Genomic DNA, 27,936 nt, shown 5'->3' with positions numbered 1-27,936 from the left:
ATCTGTCAGCTCATCTGTCCAAGCTGCAATTGCGCTACACACCCATGCCGACGCAATTGTCGGTCTTAGCACAGCCCCCGTATGAGAATAAATACACTTTAAGGTAGTTTCTTGCCTGCGATCTGCAGGGTCCTTAAGGGCCGCTGTGTCAGGAGACGGTAGCGCCACTTTCTTGGACAAGCGCGTCAGGGCCTTGTCCACAGTGGGGGATGATTCCCAAATCTCCCTGTCCTGCTTAGGGAAGGGGTATGCCATATAAATTCTTTTGGGGATCTGCGGTCTCTTTTCCAGAGTCTCCCAAGCTTTTCCAAAGAAATCATTTAATTCATGAGATGTGGGAAAATTAATAATCTGTTTCTTTTCCTTAAACATGTGTACCCTTGTGTCGGGGACCAAGGGTTCATTCTCAATATGTAACACATCCCTTATTGCTACAATCATACACTGAATGGTTTTAGTCACCCTAGGGTGCAATTTTACTTCGTCGCAGTCGACACTGGAGTCAGAATCCGTGTCGGTAGTAGTGTCTTGTGTTAAGGGACGCTTTTGAGATCCCGACGGGCCCTGTGAGTCGGTCCAATCCGAGGATTGACCCCCTGATGTCCCCCCTAATTCAGCCTTATCAAGCCTTTTATGTAAAGATGCCACACTTGCATTCAACATATGCCACATGTCCATCCAATCCGGAGTCGGCACAACAGACGGGGACACACCACTCATTTGCTCCACCGCCTCCTTGGAGAAGCCTTCTGCCTCAGACATGTCGACACACACGTACCGACACCCCACACACACAGGGATAAACCTATAAGGGGACAAAACCCCAACCAGGCCCTTAGGAGAGACCGAGAGAGAGTATGCCAGCACACACCAGCGCTTAAAACACTGGAATATATATACCAGATAGCGCTTTTTATATATATATATATATATATATATATATATATATATATATATATAGCCTTAATTCCCACTCACTGCGTCTCCAAAGTGCCCCCCTCCTCTTTTTTCCAGCCTGTGAAGTTCAGCAGGGGATTTTCATGCAGTTTCTGTGGAGAAAATGGCGCTGGTTAGTGCTGAGGATCAAGCCCCGCCCACCCGACGGCGGGCTTCGGTCCCAGTAAACTTATAAAAAAAATGGCGGGGGATTTGTTGTGCCACAGCCTAATCCTGCTTATATTGCCACAAAATGAGGAATATTGCTGCCCAGGGCGCCTGCCTTCTCATACTCACCTGGCTTCTATCTTCGGCATCTGTGAGGAGGACGGCGGCGCGGCTCCGGGACGAACCCCAGGTGAGACCTGTGTTCCGACTCCCTCTGAAGCTAATGGTGTCCAGTAGCCTTAGAAACAGTGCCCAACTTGACAAGCCAGCTCTGCTTCTCTCTCCTCGGTCCCACGATGCAGGGAGCCTGTTGCCAACAGGACTCCCTGAAAATAAAAAACCTAACAAAATTCTTTAACACAGAAAACTCTGGAGAGCTCTCTGCATTGTACCCTTTCTCCTCTGGGCACAAGATCTAACTGAGGTCTGGAGGAGGGGCATAGAGGGAGGAGCCAGTGCACACCCATAGTCAAAGTTCTTTTTAGGTGCCCTATCTCCTGCGGAGCCCGTCTATACCCCATGGTCCTTACGGAGTCCCCAGCATCCTCTAGGACGTAAGAGAAAAATAGATACGGATAGGAGACAGCCAGTAGTACTCCAGAATCCTTGCAAGGATACTGGAGTACTACTGGCTGTCTGCTTGGAAAGTTGTTTCCTGTGTGAATCTGTATGAACATCCTATCCGTATCTATTTTTAACGCTCGTATTTGAGCCATGAGGTCCACTTCTGGCAGGATCTTGCTGTCTCCACCTTCCTTTTTGAAAATTAGAAACGTAGGAAGTAGATGAATTTTTATCAGTTGGACGCATGAGTGTGAAAAGAAACCGTTACATGAGGATCAGCACCCATTCTTGAGTGAGAAATGGTACGCATTTACTGTCACGGCTCTTTTGTGTGATAGAGGCAAAGATACCTTTATGTGCGGAGATATGCTATATATACTGTGAGTGGGGTACGCCATCTATGTCTCAGAGGATTTATTACTATCAGAAATAACATCACCTATTATATAAGGACATATTGCACTATGATGTTTTATTTCTGTTTCCATTGTATATCATCCTGAGTCAATTTGCGGAGCAGAAGTTTTTCTTTGGATCCACATCACAGTAGCAGGACCCATTTGGAAGTTGGATTCCTCCCACAGTCTTATATGGACATTAAGGGGTATATGCAATTGCCGGCGAATCGTGGCAATTTTTCACCCGTTTTCTAATTCAACACAATTCGACCGTCGAATTCCGGCAGGTGGGTGCCGGAATTCAACATATTCAATAAAAAACGGATTCGACAGTCCCGCTGTCGAAAAACGGCCGATTTGATGGATTTTTATTAGATTTTAAAAAATGTAAAAAAAACGGGGGGAAAAATGGAAAAAAATTGTTTGGGGTCCCCCTCCTAAACATAACCAGCCTCGGGCTCTTCGAGCCGGTCCTGGTTCTAAAAATCCGGGGGGAAAACTGACAGGGGATCCCCCGTATTTTTAAAACCAGCACCGGGATCTGCGCCTGGTGCAAAAAATACGGGGGACAAAAAGAGTAGGGGTCCCCCGTAATTTTTACACCAGCATCGGGCTCCACTAGCTGGGTAGATAATGCCACAGCCGGGGGTCACACTTATACAGCGCCCTGCGGCCGTGGCATTAAATACGTAACTAGTCACCCCTGGCCGGGGTACCCTGGAGGAGTGGGGACCCCTTCAATCAAGGGCCCCCCCCCTCCAGCCACCCAAGGGCCAGGGGTGAAGCCCGAGGCTGTCCCCCCCATCCAAGGGCTGCGGATGGGGGGCTGATAGCCTTTTGAAAAATGAAATATTGTTTTTTCCAGTAGTACTACAAGTCCCAGCAAGCCTCCCCCGCAAGCTGGTACTTTGAGAACCACAAGTACCAGCATGCGGGAGAAAAACGGGCCCGCTGGTACCTGTAGTTCTACTGGAAAAAAAATACCCAAATAAAAACAGGACACAGACACCGTGAAAGTAAAAGTTTATTTCATACATGCCGACACATACATACTTACCTATGTTGACCCGCCGACTGCCACGTCTCCAATGTCGCCGACGATCCGGGGTACCTGTGAATAAAATTATACTCACCTGATCCAGTGTCCTGGTCTTTTATTATAATCCACGTACTTGGCAAAAAAAAAAACGAACACCCGGACTGAAAGGGGTCCCATGTTTACACATGGGACCCCTTTCCCCGAAAGGTCCCTTCAGCCAATCAGGAAGCGCCACTTCGTGGCACTCACCTGATTGGCTCTGCGCGTCTAAGCTCAGACGCGCATTGCACAGCCCCCTCCATTACTTTCAATGGTGGGAACTTTGCGGTCAGCGGTGAGGTCACCCGCGGTCAGCGGCTGACCGCGGGTAACCCCACTGCTGACCGCAAAGTTCCCACCATGGAAACTAATGGAGGGAGCTGTGCGATGCGCTGTCTGCCAGCTCAGACGCGCATACAGCCAATCAGGAGAGTGCCACAAAGTGGCGCTTCCTGATTGGCTGAAGGGACCTTTCTGTGACAGGAGTCACGGGGGGTCTCTGCATTCGGGGAAAGGGGTCCCATGTGTAAACATGGGACCCCTTTCAGTCCGCCTGGTCCGGGTGTTCGTTTTTTTTTTTTGCCAAGTACGTGGATTATAATAAAAGACCAGGACACTGGATCAGGTGAGTATCATTTTATTCACAGGTACACCGTGGATTCTACTTGGACAAGTGGACAGAGGTCGGCGTGTGAACATAGGTAAGTATGTGTGTGTCGACATGTGTGAAAATAAGAATTTACTTACCGATAATTCTATTTCTCGGAGTCCGTAGTGGATGCTGGGGTTCCTGAAAGGACCATGGGGAATAGCGGCTCCGCAGGAGACAGGGCACAAAAAAGTAAAGCTTTACTAGGTCAGGTGGTGTGCACTGGCTCCTCCCCCTATGACCCTCCTCCAGACTCCAGTTAGGTACTGTGCCCGGACGAGCATACACAATAAGGGAGGCATTTTGAATCCCGGGTAAGACTCATACCAGCCACACCAATCACACCGTACAACTTGTGATCTAAACCCAGTTAACAGTATGACAACAGAAAAGGCCTCTTAAAGATGGCTCCTTAACAATAACCCGAATTAGTTAACAATAACTATGTACAAGTATTGCAGATAATCCGCACTTGGGATGGGCGCCCAGCATCCACTACGGACTCCGAGAAATAGAATTATCGGTAAGTAAATTCTTATTTTCTCTATCGTCCTAAGTGGATGCTGGGGTTCCTGAAAGGACCATGGGGATTATACCAAAGCTCCCAAACGGGCGGGAGAGTGCGGATGACTCTGCAGCACCGAATGAGAGAACTCCAGGTCCTCCTTTGCCAGGGTATCAAATTTGTAAAATTTTACAAACGTGTTCTCCCCCGACCACGTAGCTGCTCGGCAGAGTTGTAATGCCGAGACCCCTCGGGCAGCCGCCCAAGATGAGCCCACCTTCCTTGTGGAGTGGGCTTTTACAGTTTTAGGCTGTGGCAGGCCTGCCACAGAATGTGCAAGTTGAATTGTGTTACAAATCCAACGAGCAATCGACTGCTTAGAAGCAGGTGCGCCCAACTTGTTGGGTGCATACAATATAAACAGCGAGTCAGATTTTCTGACTCCAGCCGTCCTTGCAATGTATATTTTTAAGGCTCTGACAACGTCCAACAACTTGGAGTCCTCCAAGTCGCTAGTGGCCGCAGGCACCACAATAGGTTGGTTCAGATGAAATGCTGATACCACTTTAGGGAGAAAATGCGGACGAGTCCGCAGTTCTGCCCTATCCGAATGGAAGATTAGATAAGGACTTTTATAAGATAAAACCGCCAATTCAGATACTCTCCTGGCAGAGGCCAGGGCTAGTAACATAGTCACTTTCAATGTGAGATATTTCAAATCCACCTTTTTCAATGGTTCAAACCAATGGGATTTGAGGAAATCTAAAACTACATTTAGATCCCACGGTGCCACCGGAGGCACCACAGGAGGCTGTATATGCAGTACTCCCTTGACAAAAGTCTGGACCTCAGGGACAGAGGCCAATTCTTTTTGGAAGAATATTGACAGGGCCGAAATTTGAACCTTAATGGATCCCAATTTGAGACCCATAGATAATCCTGATTGCAGGAAATGTAGGAAACGACCCAGTTGGAATTCCTCCGTCGGAACCCTCCGATCCTCGCACCACGCTACATATTTTCGCCAAATGCGGTGATAATGTTTCACGGTGACTTCCTTCCGTGCCTTAATCAAGGTAGGAATGACTTCTTCTGGAATGCCTTTCCCTTTTAGGATCTGGCGTTCAACCGCCATGCCGTCAAACGCAGCCGCGGTAAGTCTTGAAAAAGACAGGGACCCTGCTGTAGCAGGTCCCTTCTCAGAGGTAGAGGCCACGGTTCGTCCGTGAGCATCTCTTGAAGTTCCGGATACCAAGTCCTTCTCGGCCAATCCGGAACCACTAGTATTGTTCTTACTCTTCTTTGCCGTATGATCTTCAATACCTTTGGTATGAGCGGCAGAGGAGGAAACACATACACTGACTGGTACACCCAAGGAGTTACCAGTGCGTCCACAGCTATTGCCTGTGGATCTCTTGACCTGGCGCAATAATTGTCCAGTTTCTTGTTGAGGCGAGACGCCATCATGTCTACAATTGGTCTTTCCCAACGGTCTATTAACATGTTGAAGACTTCTGGATGTAGACCCCACTCTCCCGGATGAAGATCGTGTCTGCTGAGGAAGTCTGCTTCCCAGTTGTCCACGCCCGGGATGAACACTGCTGACAGTGCTATCACGTGATTCTCCGCCCAGCGAAGAATCTTGGCAGCTTCTGCCATTGCACTCCTGCTTCTTGTGCCGCCCTGCCTGTTTACATGGGCGACCGCCGTGATGTTGTCCGACTGAATCAACACCGGCTTTCCTTGCAGGAGAAGTTCCGCCTGGCTTAGAGCATTGTAGATTGCTCTTAGTTCCAGAATGTTTATGTGAAGAGACTTTTCCAGACTCGTCCATACTCCCTGGAAGTTTCTTCCTTGTGTGACTGCTCCCCAGCCTCTCAGGCTGGCGTCCGTGGTCACCAGGATCCAATCCTGAATGCCGAATCTGCGGCCTTCTAATAGGTGAGCCTTCTGCAACCACCACAGAAGTGACACCCTTGTCTTTGGTGACAGGGTTATTCGCAGGTGCATCTGCAGATGCGACCCTGACCATTTGTCCAACAGATCCCTTTGGAATATTCTTGCATGGAATCTGCCGAATGGAATTGCTTCGTAAGAAGCCACCATTTTTCCCAGGACTCTTGTGCATTGATGTACTGACACTTTTCCTGGTTTTAGGAGGTTCCTGACCAGATCGGATAACTCCTTGGCTTTTTCCTCTGGAAGGAAAACCTTTTTCTGAACCGTGTCCAGAATCATTCCTAGGAACAGCAGACGAGTTGTCGGGATTAAATGGGATTTTGGAATATTCAGAATCCACCCGTGTTGTCTTAGCACCTCTTGAGATAGTGCTAAAGCTGTCTCCAGCTGTTCTCTGGACCTTGCCCTTATTAGGAGATCGTCCAAGTATGGGATAACTAATACGCCTTTTCTTCGAAGAAGAATCATCATCTCGGCCATTACCTTGGTAAAGACCCGAGGCGCCGTGGACAATCCGAACGGCAGCGTCTGAAACTGATAGTGACAGTTTTGAACAATGAACCTGAGGTACCCCTGGTGTGCGGGGTAAATCGGAACGTGTAGATACGCATCCTTGATGTCCAAGGATACCATAAAGTCCCCTTCTTCCAGGTTCGCTATCACTGCTCTGAGTGACTCCATCTTGAACTTGAACTTTTTTATGTAGAGGTTCAAGGACTTCAGATTTAGAATAGGCCTTACCGAGCCATCCGGCTTCGGTACCACAAATAGAGTGGAATAATACCCCTTTCCTTGTTGTAATAGGGGTACTTTGACTATCACCTGCTGAGCGTACAGCTTGTGAATGGCTTCCAACACCCTCTCCCTTTCGGAAGAGACGGTTGGTAAGGCAGACTTCAGGAAACGATGAGGAGGATCCGTCTCTAATTCCAACCTGTACCCCTGAGATATTATCTGCAGGATCCAGGGGTCTACCTGCGAGTGAGCCCACTGCGCGCTGTAATTTTTGAGACGGCCCCCCACTGTCCCCGAGTCCGCTTGAGAGGCCCCAGCGTCATGCTGAGGTTTTTGCAGGAGCCGGGGAGGGCTTCTGTTCCTGGGAAGGAGCTGCCTGTTGGTGTCTCTTCCCTCTTCCTCTGCCTCGTGGCAGGTACGACAAGCCCTTTGCTCTCTTATTTTTGTAGGAGCGAAAAGGCTGCGGTTGAAAGGTCGGTGCCTTTCTCTGTTGGGGAGTGACTTGAGGTAAAAAAGTGGATTTCCCGGCAGTAGCCGTGGCCACCAAGTCTGATAGACCAACTCCAAATAACTCCTCCCCTTTATACGGCAAAACCTCCATGTGACGTTTTGAATCCGCATCGCCTGTCCACTGTCGTGTCCATAAGGCTCTTCTGGCTGAAATGGACATAGCACTCACCCGAGATGCCAGTGTGCAAATATCCCTCTGTGCATCACGCATATAGATAAATGCATCCTTTATTTGTTCTAACGACAGTAAAACATTGTCCCTATCTAGGGTATCAATATTTTCAATCAGGGATTCTGACCAAACTACTCCAGCACTGCACATCCAGGCAGTTGCTATAGCTGGTCGTAGTATAACACCTGCCTGTGTGTATATATTCTTTTGAATAACTTCCATCTTTCTATCTGATGGATCCTTAAGTGCGGCCGTCTCAGGAGAGGGTAACGCCACTTGTTTGGATAAGCGTGTGAGCGCCTTGTCCACCTTAGGGGGTGTTTCCCAGCGCGCCCTAACCTCTGGCGGGAAAGGGTATAATGCCAATAACTTTTTTGAAATTATCAACTTTTTATCAGGAGCAACCCACGCTTCATCACACACGTCATTTAATTCTTCTGATTCAGGAAAAACTGTTTGTAGTTTTTTCACACCATACATAATACCCTGTTTTACGGTATCTGTAGTATCAGCTAAATGTAACGTCTCCTTCATTGCCAAAATCATATAACGTGTGGCCCTACTGGAAAATACGTTTGAATTTCTACCGTCGTCACTGGAATCAGTGCCCGTGTCTGGGTCTGTGTCGACCGACTGAGGCAAAGGGCGTTTTACAGCCCCTGACGGTGTTTGAGGCGCCTGGACAGGCATTAATTGATTGTCCGGCCGCCTCATGTCCTCAACTGACTGTTTAAGGGAAGATAAACCATCACGTAATTCCACAAATAAAGGCATCCATTCTGGTGTCGACCCCCTGGGGGGTGACATCTGCATATTTGGCAATTGCTCCGCCTCCACACCAATATCGTCCTCATACATGTCGACACCACGTACCGACACACACCGCAAACTCACAGGGAATGCTCTAATGAAGACAGGACCCACTAGCCCTTTTGGGGAGACAGAGGGAGAGTCTGCCAGCACACACCACAAAGCGCTATATATACAAGGGATATCCTTATATTAAGTGCTCCCTTATAGCTGCTTTAATATATATATATATAGCCATTAATGTGCCCCCCCTCTCTGTTTTACCCTGTTTCTGTAGTGCAGTGCAGGGGAGAGACCTGGGAGCCGTTCTGACCAGCGGAGCTGTGACAGAAAATGGCGCCGTGTGCTGAGGAGATAGGCCCCGCCCCTTTTTCGGCGGGTTCTTCTCCCGCTATTTTTCCAGTCAGGCAGGGGTTAAATATCTCCATATAGCCCCTATGGGCTATATGTGAGGTATTTTTAGCCTTGTATAAGGTTTATATTTGCCTCTCAGAGCGCCCCCCCCCAGCGCTCTGCACCCTCAGTGACTGCCCAGTGAAGTGTGCTGAGAGGAAAATGGCGCACAGCTGCAGTGCTGTGCGCTACCTTATGAAGACTGAGGAGTCTTCAGCCGCCGGTTTCCGGACCTCTTCACGCTTCAGCATCTGCAAGGGGGTCGGCGGCGCGGCTCCGGGACCGGACTCCACGGCTGGGCCTGTGTTCGATCCCTCTGGAGCTAATGGTGTCCAGTAGCCAAGCAGCAAATCCACTCTGCATGCAGGTGAGTTTACTACTTTCCCCCTAAGTCCCACGTTGCAGTGATCCTGTTGCCAGCAGGACTCACTGTAAAGAAAAAAACCTAAACTAAACTTTCTCTAAGCAGCTCTTTAGGAGAGCCACCTAGATTGCACCCTTCTCGTTCGGGCACAAAATCTAACTGGAGTCTGGAGGAGGGTCATAGGGGGAGGAGCCAGTGCACACCACCTGACCTAGTAAAGCTTTACTTTTTTGTGCCCTGTCTCCTGCGGAGCCGCTATTCCCCATGGTCCTTTCAGGAACCCCAGCATCCACTTAGGACGATAGAGAAATAAAGTTTTACTCTCACGGTGTGCGTGTCATGTTTTTATTTGGGTATTATTTTCCCAGTAGAACTACAGGTACCAGCGGGCCCGTTTTTCTCCCGCATGCTGGTACCTGTGGTTCTCCAAGTACCAGCTTGCGGGGAGGCTTGCTGGGACTTGTACTACTACTGGAAAAAATAATATTCTTCCATTTTTCAAAAGGCTATCAGCCCCCCATCCGCAGCCCTTGGATGGGGGGGGGGGCAGCCTTGGGCTTCACCCCTGGCCCTTGGGTGGCTGGGGGGGACCCCTTGATTGAAGGGGTCCCCAACTCCCCCAGGGTACCCCGGCCAGGGGTGACTAGTTGGGTATTTAATGCCACGGCCGCAGGGCGCTGTATAAAAGTGACCCCCGGCTGTGGCATTACCTGTCCAGCTAGTGGAGCCCGGTGCTGGTGTAAAAAATACGGGGGACCCCTACGCTTTTTGTCCCCCGTATTTTTTGCACCAGCACCAGAGCCCGGTGCTGGTTTTAAAAATACCGGGGATCCCCTGTCAGTTTTTTCCCCAGATTTTTAGAACCAGGACCGGCTCGAAGAGCCCGAGGCTGGTTATGCTTAGGAAGGGGGACCCCACGCATTTTTTTTCTTCAGATTTTTACAATTCCATTAAAAAAATAATAATAAATAAATATTTTTAAAAATATATAAATAATACTTGTGCCTCCAAAATAGACAAACCAAGTACCTAATCCCTTCTAATATAAATAGATATGCTATTACCAATAAAAAATAACACAAAAAAAACAACATGTTTTTAAACATTTTTATTAGATTCCGCCAGCAAAGTGTGGCGGATTGAAAATTACAAATTTACTGTCTAAAAGCACTGTTGTCGAATTTACAATCTTCAATTGAATATACTTTTGTCGAATTGCCGCATTTGTACCATTGCAGAAATGTCGAATTTGACAAATGTCGAATTTCAAAAAGTCGAATTTGGAAAGTCCGTTTTTTTTGACGAAAACTACTGAATTGCATTGTCGAATTATTTTTTTGGGCGAAAATGTCCCATTTTTCGACATTTTCGGGAATTCGACCGCAATTGCATATACCTTTAAGTGTACTATTTGTATGAAATAACACTGAGCGCTTGTATTCGAGTATTCACATTTGCATTCTGTTCTTTATGAGGGTGAAGTGGCCCTCACATTCTCGGATAGCTGCATAAGTGGTTTGCGCCTTGGGTTTCTGATAATTTTTTTCTTTTGACAATAACAAGGGGAAGGTCTATCATTGACTACATAAACCCGACAAAAAGCTAGATGAAGCCCCCTGAATCAAAGGGCTCCACTTAGAACCAGGCCAGCACCGTCCAGAGGCATGATACAGCAGAAACAAAAGAACACTGCTTTTGACAGTGAAGCCAAAGGAGAAACACATTCAAGGCGTCCTATGACAGCTAGATACAGTGAAGATGCGTCAGCTGATAACAGGAAAAAAAAAAATAAGGTGCTAAGGCGGCAATGGAAACTGCAGCCCTCACCTATACACCAGTACCTCCGTTTACGACACATGTCTAAGGAGTGAGGCAAGAAATGGACTAAAAGAGTAAGTTTCACTCCCAACAAGGATATGCAGCAATATGACATACCCCAAAGGGTGTAATGAAGAGTTGGTAGACATCCACTGAACCTTAGCTTCCAATATCAGACGTGTTCAGGCTGGATGTAGGTGTTTTTAGAATGAAAAAACATCAGGCGATACCAAACCTGAAGATAAAGGAAGAATGGCACTAGAGAAGGACGCTCTCAGAAAATCATTATCTCTAAGTTCCAGTGACCCCATGTCCTTTCTCCACACCGGTGAAGGAGAACTGCAGGGGAACCCACGGCAAGATGCAGATATTAATATATCCAGCTTCTAAGGTGTACCTGAATATAATAGCCAGACTACAATCAGGAAAGAATAGTCCCTTCACTGTAAATCAGATATAGATACCGCAGTAGGTTCAAGACCCCGCGCTGTACATCGTGGTGTTTGGACTGGAGTTGCTGAGTAGAAGATGTGCCCTGTGTAGATAAACTGACAGAGGTGCAAAACTAACCAAGGTGTCATTGTAGGCGTGTATAGATGTTTTACAGCCCTCTCTATGCGTCAGTAAACAGCAACAGCTCACACATCTAGAAAAACACCTTATCTATTCACACGGGAAGAGAATATAACGATAACTGGAGACAGACCCAGCTATACAGCCCAATAACATGAGAGTGCTCCTTGTGTATATTAAATCAAAAAATATACTTCGATACATATATAAAAAAACCACACTGCGGAGTACAGCCAATTCATCTGCCAAAATAGAGAGACCTAGCAATACATTGCAAACATAATACTAACTAGCACCCGCACAGAAAACATTGCGCAGTAATAACACACACATATTTAAAACTATGATACCCATAACGAGGACAGGTAACATATGCAGGATGACAATGACTCCCCCTAAGGAGGGACAGAGACCCCTTTCCCACCGCACAAATAACCCGGTTTCGACTCGGTATATAGCCAGGTCAACATGTGTCGCTGTGCGGTGTGAAAGGGGCCATGGATGAATTCCCAGGTCGCCTGACCCGGTAATTCAACCCGGGCTATAAGAAGGGTTATTCCCCAGTAATTACGGGGTCAGGCGCAGTGTGAACGGGTTACCTGGGTAGATGCGACCCATTACTCGTTTACTGCATAGAGAGAGGAGCGCGGAGATGATGTCATCTCGCTGCACCACCTCTGCCCCCGGATGCCAACCCAACCAGGCATATTGCTGGTTAGGGATTGCGGTATGTAGGGTCCAATGCCAGGTCCCACCCGGAAAGGACCCGTTTCCAATTCCCGGGTGGGACCCGGCATTGCGATCTGAAAGCGGTATCAGAAATACTCTACTTAATGGCATCATACCTGTAGTATGGATAGGGAATGGCAGATAGAACCCTAACCACAGTAAGAGCAAATTAGATAAAACCTCTCACCTCCAGGTGAGAAAAAAGAGGATTTTGGTACTTACCGATAAATCCATTTCTCTGAATCCTCTAGGGGACACTGGAGTCCTATACAGTAGGGGTGTGAAGCTTGCAACCGGAGGTGTGGCACAATGTTAAAAAAATATTGCCTGCACAGCCGGTTCCTCCCCCTTCACATCCCTCCTCCCTCAGTTTTGAAAATGTGACTGAAAGAATTGGACATGAGACTACCGCACCTGGCGAGGAACCGAACCGTACAACAGAACAAACAGCATCCAAGAACTGCTTAAACCGAAATTAACACCGTTTGTACGAACTTGAACAATAACCCAAACACAGCAGGCCGACAGCACCGAGGCGAGCGTCCAGTGTCCCCTAGAGGATTCAGAGAAATGGATTTATCGGTAAGTACCAAAATCCTCTTTTCTCTTTCATCCACTAGGGGACACTGGAGTTCCTTAGACATTAGGGGACGTCCCAAAGTTATCCCCCAGGGAGGGAGTGCTGTCTGTTGCCTGTAAAACCAAACATCCGAACTTAGAATCCTCGGACGCAAAGGTATCAAACTTGTAAAATTTTGCGAACGTGTGGGCTGAGGACCACGTCGCCGCTCTGCAAAGTTGAGTCGTGGAAACACCTCTGGCGGCCGCCCAGGAGGCACCCACCGACCGGGTAGTATGAGCACCCGTGTGTTCCGGAACCTGGTTACCACTGGAAACATAAGCTTGCCGAATGGCAAGACTAATCCATCTAGACAGAGACTGCTTAGAAGCCGGCCAACCCTTCCTTGGCCCATCATACAGGACAAATAAATGGTCCGACTTCCGAAAGGATGACGTAATGTGTATGTACACCAGCAACGCTCTGACCACATCCAAGGACACATCCCAATCTGCCAGACACTGGAAGAATGGTACCACAATCGGCTGGTTTACATGAAACCCTGAAACAACTTTAGGAAGGAAATCCGCTCGTGTACGGAGTTCCGCCCGATCTTCATGAAAATTTAAAAAGGGACTTTTACACGATAAGGCTCCTAACTCAGAAACCCGCCTAGCCGATGCCAAGGCTAGCAACAACGTAACCTTCCAAGAGAGATTTAAGGTCTATTCTAGGTAACGGTTCAAAGAGTGGCGATTTCAAAGAATCTAATACCAGATTGAGATCCCACGGTGCAGTGGGAGTATGAAATGGGGGCTGTATTCTCAGCACCCCCTGTAAAAAGGTCTGTACCTCTGGTAAGGATGCCAACCGCTGTTGAAAAAGGATGGAAAGAGCCGACACGTGAACCTTCAGAGATCCCAGGCGCAACGGAACGTAGGGAGATGGTAACCATGACAATAGGGTTGCAAACTATTTATTAAAGTATGATTGGTAATATGGGTCACGTGATGTATGACAGCTATTTCACGTGACCATACAATGTGCAGCTACTAGAGCACAAATAGAATTGAGGACAGTGAAGTCCAGTGGATTGTCATCTATATCTATTCCCCTTGATTAAATGTTAGTTTGCTATTTATGGTACTACACATTAAAATACTGTTATAAAACACTCGTTTTTATTATTAAAAATAAGGATGATAATAGGTTTGCCTTCTTTATTAGAATTATGTTATTTAAATTTCATTTTGAATAAATTTGTAACGGATTGGTATTGCAGACAGGTGATGTGGATTAATTAATCTATGCCCTATATAAAGGATGATTTTTATAGAGAGCACTTACCTTTGACAAAGCTGCCCCCTGAAGACAGCGAAACGCGTAAGCATCTATTTGCTGGCTACTGGGACATAAACTATCCAGGATCATTTGGACGGTGGACCCTTATAGGAACTCGGAACCATTCCTCCACAACCATCCTACTGCTAATGGAGTACTAACCCATTCCCTTTCAATTGATGTGTTGAAACCACTCATCTGCTGAGACACCATCTGGGAAACTTGCATTTGTACCTCCAGGATTGGTAAATATATCTGTGGAAGGACATACATCCTTAATGGTAAAAAGAAATTGCAGTCCACCAACCACTGGATTCGTCCCATTGCTGATTCAATTAGGCTTTTTTAAATGAGCCATGTCGTTGTTTTTTAACAGTTTTTTTGCATGTATTGGTGCCCAATAAGTGGTACCCTGGGCATAATTTTACCTATTTTTAATCTATATTAAATTTTTGACTAATCCTTTCCACCTGTCTGCATAGTTTCATTTTCCAGCGCTGTATTAGTACTCTAAGTACTATTGTGCAGACCTAAGTCTAGGCCGGCCTGCAGGAAAAGCAAAAGTCTGGATAAGTGGAAGGTCCTCGAATTCCATCCACGTTCCTGACACCAGTCGATGTACCTCTTCCAAATTCTGTAGTAATGCATGGCCGTGACCAGTTTTCGAGCCGCAATCATCGTAGGAATAGCCGTTCTAGGTATCCCTCTGTTCCTTAAGATCCTGGTCTCAATAGCCACGCCGTTAAACGTAGTCTGTTCAGGTCCGGATGGGGGAACGGCCCTTGAGATAGCAGGTCCACTCTCTGAGGTAACCGCCACGGTTTGTCCGCCAACAAACCTTGTAGATCCGAGTACCAACTCCTGCGTGGCCAATCCGGTGCGATTAGAATCGCCCACACTCGCTCTCGTTTCAACGTCTTCAGAACCCTGGGAATGAGTGGGAACAGTGGAAAACTGTAAACCTTTTCGTAACCCCAAGGAAGTGTTAATGCGTCCACTCCTTCTGCTGCTGGATCCCTTGTTCTGGACACATCTGGGCAGCTGCTGGTTCTGCCGAGACGCCATTAGGTCCACTTGAGGTAGACCCCATCTCCTCACCACCATGTCGAAGATCCGCGGATGTAGGTACCACTCTCCCGGGTGCATGTGTTGTCGACTGAGATAATCTGCTTCCCAGTTTTCCACACCGGGAATGAACACTGCCGAGAGAATGACGTTTCGTCTTTCTGCCCACAACAATATCTTTGTGGCTTCTCTTAACGCCATTCTGCTCCTTGTTCCTCCTTGACGGTTTATGTAAGCCGTCATCGGCACATTGTCCGACTGTACCCTCACGTACTGGTTCATGACTAAGCCTTCGGCGAGGAGTAGTGCATTGTAAACTGCTCTCATTTCGAGTATGGTGATGGGTAATCTGTTCTCCTGTAATGACCATCGTCCCTGAAATTGATGGTCCTCGAAGACGGCACCCCAACCTCTGAGGCTGGCGTCCATTATCAGGATCCTCCAATTCCATACTCTTCTCTGCTGTGAGATTCTTGTGTAACGACCATCAAATTAAGGAGACTCGTACGTGTGGTTGAAGTCGGATCCGTCGATGAAGACGCCAGTGTGAACCGGCTCCCTGAGCAAGGAGGTTCATCTGGAACGGTCGGGAATGAAGTCTGCCGTACTGGAGAGCTTCGAACGCCGCTACCATTTTTCAGAGAAGCTGTACACAGAGGCGCAGAGACACTGATGGTGTCCGTAAAACCTGATCTACTAACTTCTGTATGTCGTTGATCTTGGATTCTGGCAGAAAAATCTTTAACTGTACCGTGTCCAAGATGAGACCAATGAATTGAATCCGTTGAGTCGGAGTGAGGTTGGATTTCTGGAAGTTCACAATCCATCCGTGTTGAATGAGAAATTGGTGAGACGTCTGAACATCTTTGATTAGCTCCTCTTGAGTGGAGGCCTTGATCAGGAGATCGTCTAGATAGGGTATTATCGTGACTCCCAACCTTCTCAACTCCGCAATCATGATCGCCATTATCTTCGTGAAGATCCTCGGCGCCGATGACAGACCAAATGGCAGGGCTCTGAATTGGTAATGATCCTTCCCCAGTGCAAACCTTAAGTAAGCTTGGTGGGGAGCCCAAATTGGAATATGCAGGTATGCATCCTTTATGTCCATGAACACCATGAATTCGCCCTGCTCCAGCCCTGCAATGACCGACTGGATTGATTCCATTTTGAATCTGTATATCTTTAGAAACTGGTTTAAAACTTTTAAATTGAGTATTGGTCTGACCGTTCCGTCTGGCTTTGGCACGACAAAAAGACTGGAATAAAAAAACGTTCCTCTCTGAGTGGCGGGAACTGTAGTAATGACCTGTGGTCGTAATAATTTTTGAATGGCCGTCAGTAGTGCTTCTGCCTTCTGAGGGCATTGAGGCAGACCCTTTGTAAAAAACTGACTGCGAGGTCTTTGTTGAAAATCCAGTCTGTACCCCTGCGAGATTATGTCGTTGATCCACAGATCTGGACAGGTGACGGTCCATATATCACGAAAACCTTCCAGACGGCCGCCCACCAAGGGAGATCCCAGGTGGGCCGGAAGATCGTCATGCCACGGTTTTGTCAACAGGTTTATCCTGTTGTCTGGCTGCTGCCTGTGCGCGGCCTCTACCTCTGCCTCCACAGACTTGTGTACCAAAACCTCGACCTCTGCCTCGAAAGGACCGCGATCTAAATGAATTAAACGCCGGTCCCGAATATCCTCTTCTAGCCTATGGAACGGCTCTCGTATATGGAGTAGGCAGAAAGGTAGATTTCCCTGCTGTAGCCTGCGAAATCCACTTATCCAACTCAACACCGAAAAGCATCTCTCCCCCAAAGGGGATGGATTCCACCGCCTTCTTGGTGTCAGAGTCGCCTTGCCATTCTCTGAGCCATAAAATCAGTCTAGCTGATGTAGCCGAAGCGGAGATGCGCGAAGCTATTCCGCTAAGGTCTTGTGAGGCCTGAAACAAGCATGAAGCAGATTCTCGAATGTGGTCCGCCAGTTGGGTAATCTCTTCCAAGCTATTCTCCACCTCAATAGCTTGTACAATACGCCCAGGCCACGCGCCCATGGCCTTGTTGACCCAAGTACATACGATCGCAGGTCTCTGTGCTGCACCAGCTGCCATGAATATTGACTTTAAAGTTGTGTCCACCTTCCGATCTGACGCATCTTTTAAAGTCGTCCCATTAGGTATCAGCAAAATTGTCTTTTTTGATAACCTTCCAAGGGAAGCATCCACTACAGGTGGAGTCTCCCACTTATCCATGATACCCTTGGGTAGGGGATAAGTCGCATGAAACCTCTTTGGGAATTTAAAGTGTTTGTCCGGTTGTTTCCAAGCCTCCTCCATCTGAGATTGGAGGGATTTAGGAATGGGAAACACCGCAGGCAGCGGATTTTGTGATTCGAATAAATCGAATACTTCTGGTTCTTTGACGTATTCCGCTTTGAAGTCTAGGATCTGTTTTACCGCCTCAATCAAAGACTCAATACCTGAGAGTGCCGTGTCTACTTCTGGAAAATCGGTGTCCAGGGTAGATTCAATTAACTCACCTTCCTCCGTATCAATGAGAGGATCTTCCTCGTCTGTCTCTGTTATGATCGGAAGAGGTCCTTTAACTGCCTTGCGCACATTCGTTTCTGCATGTGCTCGCGGCGTTAACCTGATGAGAAATTCCTCCATCGTCTAGAGAATCCCGCAGCCCATTCCGATTGCTGTCTGCGGGATTCCGCCATCTCCTTGAGATTCTATTTTTCCCATGACCTAGGCGGAGCACTGCTCCCAGGTGGAGCATCCTTGTCTAAGCAGGAGTCGCACACCCCGGAGCTGCCAACCCTCGTGCTCTTCTTGTTACATTTCTTACAAACATAGCATCTTGGTTGGTGCTTTAGACATGTTATTTAAACCCGTATCAGGGTATTACGCAGTGCTTTCAGCCTTTTAATTAGAAAGGGAAAGACTGAGCGATGACGGAAGCGAAGTATTGGAACCGGCTGGACAACTAATTCTTCTATATGGAATGACAAAATCACATAAATAAATAATACAAAAAAAAAAAAAAATATATATATATATATATATATATAAAATTTAATTTAAAAATGTCACCAGCCGGTTAGCAACCCTCACAGACCGAACTGTAAATCAGCAACGATGGTGGGGTTGTCTTCGTGCTTCCCAGTATTTTCTGCAGGATCTTTGTATAGAAGTCCCTTGAAAATATAAAGTCACAATTATTCTTCAGGAGATCCTCATTGCAAATCTAAAATCTACCATTAGGGGGAGCAGTTGCTATAAAACAATACCTCCAAGAAGGGGAGGGATCATCCCTGTCCCTCAGATTGGCGCCTAGCTGAAAAATTAAAATGGCCGCCAATGAAATATATATATCACATCATTGGACTAACGGACCCTAACTGGTCCCTCTGGTAGCAGGAGGGTTTGTTTTAATCTCCAGTCTCTAAAACTATTTTCCCCTGCGGCCGCGGAGTCTCACCTCCGTGCTTGTTCTACCCGCACTGCACTTTCATTCCGTGCCCGCCAACGCGTGCGCCCGGGACTGCGCTCCCCGTCCCCTCGCGGCGTGTCTGGCGTGCAGCCGTCGGCGAGTATGATATTACTCTTCCTCGTCTGTGCAGTGGCCGCAGGTTTATGACCGGGAGAGAGGCATAATTGAACTCTATCTCCAGAGCACACGCGCTGCGGGACCCGTCACTCGGTCCCCACAGCGGCGCCTCTAAGTTTTCTTTTTATCTAACAGGGGGCTGAACACTGTAGTTTCTGCCATCTGAGGTTACAAGTCATTAAAAAATATATTTTTTAAAACCCCCTATCCTTGTTACACTAGGGCCCTTTACCTACGACCAGTACTCACTTTTATATAAGAGGATCTCCTGTGAGAGATGCAGGTCCCTTCAGAAGGGACCTTTGTCTCTCCTATACTCGTGGGCTTTGTCCCCCCTTTTTTAGGTTGACGCAGCCGAGTAGTTTTTAAAATCTTTGTCAGGAGCTCTGAGCTCCATGTGCTACTCCTCCAGCACAATTTTCAAAACTGAGGGAGGAGGGATGTGAAGGGGGAGGAACCGGCTGTGCAGGCAATATTTTTTTAACATTGTGCCACACCTCCGGTTGCAAGCTTCACACCCCTAATGTCTAAGGAACTCCAGTGTCACCTAGTGGATGAAAGAGAAACTTGCATCATGCATCTTGCCCATGGAAGTGTAGTGTACTTCGTGCAACGAGCATTTATATTCCTCAAAGTTGTGCATGGTATCACTGCGGGTTTCATACCAGTTCCTAATATGTTCTACATATATACTGAGAAACACTGATATATATGACGGCCAGATTGGTCTAAAGCTATCTGTACAATACCGTAATCATGTGAGCAGCATATGTAAGTATGGATGTACAAGGTGTGTTCACAGTGTACAAGGGAAAAGCTCATCACCTCAGTAGGGAGGATGCGGAGGCACATACTGTACACCCATAGTGCAATACTAGACTGCATAACTTGGACTAGGGGCAGAGCTGTAAGACAATGCCTATCACACCTGTAAGAAGGTATTAGGCCTAGGAAGGAAGGAGGGATAGGGCTGTGACAGGAGGTTTCACCTTCTGCCAAACAATGCCTATAGCCTCCTAATGGTTATATGAGCAATTGCAATAGTAGACACTCCATCTTAAACTTTATATCCCTTATTACATTGCAAATGTGTGTCGCACCCAGGACCTAGACACGGGTCCTTTCCGGGTGCGACCCGCTTGAGGCCACTTTCAGACTGATGCGTGTGGAGGCGGGGCCTGGACATAAGATCATCTCCTAGCACAGCCTGTCCCTATAGCGCCACCTCTCCTACAGACTGAACAGGTCCAGGGTCATTTCAACCCGGGAAAACCGCTGCTTTATTCCCAGGTAGAAATACAGGGGCAGTCGACCCAGGAAATTGTAACATATCCCTTTCAAACCGCACCTAGACCCGGCAATATACAGGGTTATTTGTGCGATGTGAAAGGTTGTACTGGTTATAAGGCAAACTCCAAGTAAAAAGAAAATGTAGGTAGGCTCTTTGTGTAGAGAGACATCCGCGGTGGGTGGGCACCAACGTGCGCACACACACAACCGCAGAGATATCAGACACAGGGATGCACATGCAGCCAAGTTTTTCTAGTAGTAACCATACACAGACATATACCAGAACACACACTCCAAGGCATCAGAGGTCCCTGAACGGTACCATTAACACTAGGGAGGTTGGGCCGTGTACCTCTCCTACTCCTAAGATACTGTTCCTGGTTCTTCTCACCCTCATACAATGGACCTGGCCCCACTCTATCCTCCATAGGCCATGCCCTTTAGCTCCACTCTAAAGGATTCCTCCTGTTACAAAGTTCCCAGTGCCTGTCCTCTCTCCCCCCCCCCCCCAATACTCTACAATCACAACCCAGGTCCCTATCCTCCTCATGGCACAGTCCCTATTCTCCTCAGATGCACCCTCCGGTCTCATCCTTTGGGTTGGAGACCCTGAGGTGGGTCAGGGGATGGGTTAGTGGAGGGATAGCTCAGCAGGCTGCTGCTTCCACTCAGGGAAAGTCCCCTCAGTTCTGCATGTCTCTTGAGTAGCGGAGGCGCAGTCCTCCACACTCGCAGTGGAGGAGATGCAGGGGTGTAATGGCTGATCCAAGACTCCCATGTATATCCCCCACCAGATCCCTCCCATGGTTATTACTCACTCACCCGCAGTGCACAGCGGAACAGGAATAATCACCCGTACCCCCTGCTGCAGCTGATACTGCCCCTACTGATGTTTCAAAGATGGTTTGTACAGAGTATATTATTTTGTAAAGTTTTATATAATAGCATGAAAAACTATAATTATAAAGGAAATAGCTACCATTTTCAGTAAAGACTAATTCTGAAAGGTGCAGAGAAAGCTCCTGTAATGCGGATATTCCTCCCAAACTCTCTATGTCCATCATAGACAAGATATTATGTAGGCAGGTCAGAGCTCTGTGCTGGACACTGTACAGTCTGGAACAAAGCAGAAACAGACATTGGTTCTATAGTAATGTAAATAAGGCATCCAGTTAGTCATCTCCTGGACAAAACTTACATTCAGAAAAAAACATATATAAGAGGATATTTAGTAGACACATATGTAGCCTATTAACAAAAGGCATAGGTGAATCCAGTACCATAAATATGCAGTCATACGAATGTTAGTGTAGCTTTCAGTTGCAATAAGACATCTACACCAGACGTGCAATGTGTAGCACCAAGTGTTTACATAAGAGCGAATGAACCACGTTACTTTGTAATCAATGGCTTCCAGGCTGCTGTCTGTCTACAGATCTGTAATGCATCACCATTTGGGAAATGAGTCTTTTCCAGCACCTAGTAGCCAAAAGGAAAAATACAGGTAAACAAATGTTGAAATCAGCATATTCTACCTTTCCTTAAGCATTAAAGACTTTATAACTGATCTAGATCATAGGTTGGCAACCAGTGGCACTCCAGCTACTGTGGAACTACAGATCCCAAAATGACCTGCCACAGCTTTGAAGTTAAGGCCTGCTAGAACCGTGCCAGGACATGCTAGTTGGCGTAGTTTTAACAACAGCTGGAGCACTACCCCCTGGCCTAGATATTCATTTCACAAAATGAAGCCATAAAGTGGAACAGAAGTTGTATCGCGAACACTGCTTTTGTGGTATGATACTTATACACAAGCCCAGGTTTGTGTATAGACCATACAGGCAAATAGTGCACCTTACACACTATATATAGTTTTTTAATATATGTATCAGGAGCAGGGATAGGGTAGTGGTTTTGGTTCAGGCACAAACATCTGTCGGTGTGAAAATAAACAATCCATAACAGCCTTTAGTGAATGGAACATGTTAATTTATTTTAGAACATGGAGGATGATGGTGAATTTGCCCTCTCCTGCATAAATGGGGGTGGATGTGGGTGTGGGGGGTGTTCATCGAACGGCAGAAGTAAGGGAAAAATAATAACTTTCTACACAGGATGCAGATCAGGAGAGAAAATAAAGCTTGGTATGTATTTGCTCCCGTAAAGGAAAAAACAAAATACACAATTTTTACAGATGTAACCAGCGGCTGTAATAGGACATGGAAGGAGAACGGATCTTTATTTATGTGTAAAAACGTGAAAATGTCCGGGTGAGGGAACTGAATCCCTGTTTTCCTAGCTATGGGAAAAGATATAAACTGCTGGCAAAGCGAAACAAGTGAACAACAAACTGGTGCCACTCCCACGCCCTTACCACTAATGCCTAAAGCTAGGCACACACTTATACAATCACACTACACTTGCGATTTTACTTTCGACTACATTTATGATTGGAAGTCTCGGAGAAAGTGTTGATTTGTGTGTATACACCTTTACAATCTACCTTGAGATATACAAGCCTCATCCGTCTAAAATATCTGCTAAAAAGTTTATGACTCCGTACACACTCTACAGATGGCTACGATGCTGGAGGAGCATCTGCAGAACCTCGGACAGAACGGTTGGCAACATGTACACACTTCAAATCTTGTCCGATAGTGTACCGTTGAATCTGATGGATACTATTAGACAATACCATAAAACATGACAGGAAGTGGGTTCACACTGTTAAGATATCTAATGAACAGGTCGGGAATCAAAAATGATTGTAGAGGTGTTTACAAAGCTTTATCTTGCACCACCAAGTGTTCCCCTGATATAATGGACCAGAGTACTGGAGATGGATTCTGAACTACACCTTTTTTGGTATGCAGTGGTTCAAGAGAGCAGAATGTATTTCAGCAGATAGACAGAGTGGTGACATCAGCTGGCCGCCTCCATCCATTACTGCTTTTTCCATGCATAGTTCACTCTCATCACTGCTAGAGAGTTCTTCCCACTCATCATCAGATGGATCTGAGGATATAAATACTCATTATGTAGCTAGTCCCAACACAATGTATACAATATAACAGATGAAACCAAGCGCAATGTTCCTGAAACCCCCTATAATGCATACAAGGGTTCTCAAGTTTTCTCAACTGGTCAGGTTTTTAGGATGGAATGCTTTTAAAAACTGAATTAATTGATAAAACAGATTGTCTGGATAAAGCTTTATACATTTTAATATAGGATTTAAATTCACACAAAACACATGGATGAATTCATATATACTCACTGGACTACGTCTGAAAGGAAATATGCCGTTCAACAGACTCTTCAGCCCAGGACTCTTCCACCAATGGGGATTATGGTGGTAAACCAACATCTCTGATGAATTCTACCCTATAGCTAAGAATCTATTGACCTGCATATTTCCTTTCAGCCATAGACCAGATTTACTAAGGAACAAGCACTAATATATGTAATCACAATTATATATGCTGTGTGGGTATATATGAATTCATCCATATGTTTTGTGTGAATTTGAAAATTATATGTTAAAATTTCTAAAGCTTTATCCAGACAATCCGTTATATGAATTATTTTTTTTAAAGCATTCCAGCGCTGCTATTTGTGCTTATTTCTATGTATGTTCTTTATAGGAATTTTCTATCCCATTTTTAGCTGCAACTGAAAGAGAAAGCACCCTATAAGCGCCTAATCTTAACCACTGGTTACATTTCTCATGCTATTACCTCACCTGCGCATGATTAAAGACATCCACAAAACATGACCTGTTGGTGGTACTTGAGGATTGGAGTTGTGAATCCCTACTTTACTTTATGCTCTTCTATCAGTCTCTTTTTTTGTCTCCATCAAAGCCTTTGTACCATGTAGGATGAGCTGTTTTATTTCCCTTGGATATGATACAAACCTAGCATTACTTGTATATATATATATATATATATATATATATATATATATATATATATGAAAAAATAAGAATTTACTTACCGATAATTCTATTTCTCATAGTCCGTAGTGGATGCTGGGGACTCCGAAAGGACCATGGGAAATAGCGGCTCCGCAGGAGACTGGGCACAAAAGTAAAAGCTTTAGGACTAGCTGGTGTGCACTGGCTCCTCCCCCTATGACCCTCCTCCAAGCCTCAGTTAGGATACTGTGCCCGGACGAGCGTACACAATAAGGAAGGATTTTGAATCCCGGGTAAGACTCATACCAGCCACACCAATCACACCGTACAACTTGTGATCTGAACCCAGTTAACAGTATGATAACAGAGGAGCCTCTGAAAGATGGCTCACAACAATAATAACCCGATTTTTGTAACAATAACTATGTACAAGTATTGCAGACAATCCGCACTTGGGATGGGCGCCCAGCATCCACTACAGACTATGAGAAATAGAATTATCGGTAAGTAAATTCTTATTTTCTCTAACGTCCTAAGTGGATGCTGGGACTCCGATAGGACCATGGGGATTATACCAAAGCTCCCAAACGGGCGGGAGAGTGTGGATGACTCTGCAGCACCGAATGAGAGAACTCCAGGTCCTCCTCAGCCAGGGTATCAAATTTGTAGAATTTAGCAAACGTGTTTGCCCCTGACCAAGTAGCTGCTCGGCAAAGTTGTAAAGCCGAGACCCCTCGGGCAGCCGCCCAAGATGAGCCCACCTTCCTTGTGGAATGGGCTTTTACAGATTTTGGCTGTGGCAAGCCTGCCACAGAATGTGCAAGCTGAATTGTACTACAAATCCAACGAGCAATAGTCTGCTTAGAAGCAGGAGCACCCAGCTTGTTGGGTGCATACAGGATAAACAGCGAGTCAGATTTTCTGACTCCAGCCGTCCTGGAAACATATATTTTCAGGGCCCTGACTACATCCAGTAACTTGGAATCCTCCAAGTCCATAGTAGCCGCAGGTACCACAATAGGCTGGTTTAAGTGAAACGCTGAAACCACCTTAGGGAGAAATTGAGGACGAGTCCTCAATTCTGCCCTGTCGTATGAAAAATTAGGTAAGGGCTTTTATAGGATAAAGCCGCCAATTCTGAGACACGCCTGGCTGAAGCCAGGGCTAACAGCATTACCACTTTCCATGTGAGATATTTTAAGTCCACAGTGGTGAGTGGTTCAAACCAATGTGATTTTAGGAACCCCAAAACTACATTGAGATCCCAAGGTGCCACTGGAGGCACAAAAGGAGGCTGTATATGCAGTACCCCCTTGACAAACGTCTGAACTTCAGGAACTGAAGCTAGTTCTTTCTGGAAGAATATCGACAGGGCCGAAATTTGAACCTTAATGGACCCTAATTTTAGGCCCATAGAAAGTCCTGTTTGCAGGAAATGTAGGAAACGACCCAGTTGAAATTCCTCTGTAGGGGCCTTCCTGGCCTCACACCACGCAACATATTTACGCCAAATACGGTGATAATGTTGCACAGTTACATCCTTCCTGGCTTTGATCAGGGTAGGGATGACTTCATCCGGAATGCCTTTTTCCTTCAGGATCCGGCGTTCAACCGCCATGCCGTCAAACGCAGCCGCGGTAAGTCTTGGAACAGACAGGGTCCCTGCTGGAGCAGGTCCTTTCTTAGAGGTAGAGGCCACGGGTCCTCCGTGAGCATCTCTTGAAGTTCCGGGTACCAAGTCCTTCTTGGCCAATCCGGAGCTACGAGTATAGTCCTTACTCCTCTCCTTCTTATGATTCTCAGTACCTTGGGTATGAGAGGCAGAGGTGGGAACACATACACTGACTGGTACACCCACGGTGTTACCAGAGCGTCCACAGCTATTGCCTGAGGGTCCCTTGACCTGGCGCAATATCTGTCCAGTTTTTTGTTGAGGCGGGACGCCATCATGTCCACCTTTGGTTTTTCCCAACGGTTCACAATCATGTGGAAGACTTCTGGGTGAAGTCCCCACTCCCCCGGGTGGAGGTCGTGTCTGCTGAGGAAGTCTGCTTCCCAGTTGTCCACTCCCGGAATGAACACTGCTGACAGTGCTATCACATGATTTTCCGCCCAGCGAAGAATCCTTGCAACTTCCGTCATTGCCCTCCTGCTTCTTGTGCCGCCCTGTCTGTTTACGTGGGCGACTGCCGTGATGTTGTCCGACTGGATCAACACCGGCTGACCCTGAAGCAGAGGCCTTGCTTGACTTAGGGCATTGTAAATGGCCCTTAGTTCCAGGATATTTATGTGAAGTGACGTTTCCATGCTTGACCACAAGCCCTGGAAATTTTTTTTTCCCTGTGTGACTGCTCCCCAGCCTCTCAGGCTGGCATCCGTGGTCACCAGGACCCAGTCCTGAATGCCGAATCTGCGGCCCTCTAGAAGATGAGCACTCTGCAACCACCACAGGAGAGACACCCTTGTCCTTGGAGACAGGGTTATCCGCTGATGCATTTGAAGATGCGATCCGGACCATTTGTCCAGCAGATCCCACTGAAAAGTTCTTGCGTGGAATCTGCCGAATGGAATCGCTTCGTAAGAAGCCACCATTTTTCCCAGGACCCTTGTGCATTGATGCACTGACACTTGGCCTGGTTTTAGGAGGTTCCTGACTAGGTCGGATAACTCCCTGGCTTTCTCCTCCGGGAGAAACACCTTTTTCTGGACTGTGTCCAGAATCATCCCTAGGAACAGCAGACGTGTCGTCGGAATCAGCTGCGATTTTGGAATATTTAGAATCCACCCGTGCTGTTGTAGTACTACTTGAGATAGTGCTACTCCGACCTCTAACTGTTCTCTGGACCTTGCCCTTATCAGGAGATCGTCCAAGTAAGGGATAATTAAGACGCCTTTTCTTCGAAGAAGAATCATCATTTCGGCCATTACCTTGGTAAAGACCCGGGGTGCCGTGGACAATCCAAACGGCAGCGTCTGAAACGGATAGTGACAGTTCTGTACCACAAACCTGAGGTACCCTTGGTGAGAAGGGCAAATTGGGACATGGAGGTAAGCATCCTTGATGTCCAGAGACACCATATAGTCCCCTTCTTCCAGGTTCGCTATCACTGCTCTGAGTGACTCCATCTTGAATTTGAACCTTTGTATGTAAGTGTTCAAGGATTTCAGATTTAAAATAGGTCTCACCGAGCCGTCCGGCTTCGGTACCACAAACAGCGTGGAATAATACCCCTTTCCCTGTTGTAGGAGGGGTACCTTGAGTATCACCTGCTGGGAATACAGCTTGTGAATGGCTTCCAATACCGCCTCCCTGTCGGAGGGAGACGTTGGTAAAGCACACTTCAGGAACCGGCGAGGGGGAGATGTCTCGAATTCCAATTTGTACCCCTGAGATACTACCTGCAGGATCCAGGGGTCCACTTGCGAGTGAGCCCACTGCGCGCTGAAATTCTTGAGACGGGGCCCCACCGTGCCTGAGTCCGCTTGTAAGGCCCCAGCGTCATGCTGAGGACTTGGCAGAAGCGGGGGAGGGCTTCTGTTCCTGGGAAGAGGCTGCCTGCTGCAGTCTTTTTCCCCTTCCTCTGCCCCGGGGCAGATATGAGTGGCCTTTTGCCCGCTTGCCCTTATGGGGACGAAAGGACTGAGCCTGAAAAGACAGTGTCTTTTTCTGCTGAGAGGCGACCTGGGGTAAAAAGGTGGATTTCCCAGCCGTTGCCGTGGCCACCAGGTCCGATAGACCGACCCCAAATAACTCCTCCCCTTTATACAGCAATACTTCCATATGCCGTTTGGAAT

The 27,936-nt window shown here is 46.9% G+C and overlaps 1 protein-coding gene across 2 annotated transcripts in view; it reads right to left on the bottom strand.

The window, feature by feature from the left end:
• The window catches only part of HEATR3 (HEAT repeat containing 3), a 211,355-nt gene that overhangs the window by 39,498 nt on the left and 143,921 nt on the right, over positions 1-27,936 (bottom strand). For both annotated transcript variants that reach the window (XM_063945350.1, XM_063945351.1), the window contains 3 exons: positions 23,083-23,240; positions 21,622-21,704; positions 21,205-21,341 (listed from right to left, as the gene is read on the bottom strand). In XM_063945350.1, coding sequence (XP_063801420.1) covers positions 21,205-21,341; positions 21,622-21,704; positions 23,083-23,240 — 378 coding nt within the window. The remainder of the gene's footprint in view (positions 1-21,204; positions 21,342-21,621; positions 21,705-23,082; positions 23,241-27,936) is intronic.

This window comes from Pseudophryne corroboree, chromosome 11 (assembly GCF_028390025.1).
Source record: "Pseudophryne corroboree isolate aPseCor3 chromosome 11, aPseCor3.hap2, whole genome shotgun sequence".
In the NCBI taxonomy this organism is placed as follows: domain Eukaryota; kingdom Metazoa; phylum Chordata; class Amphibia; order Anura; family Myobatrachidae; genus Pseudophryne; species Pseudophryne corroboree.
This window is presented reverse-complemented; position numbering and strand designations above follow the sequence as displayed.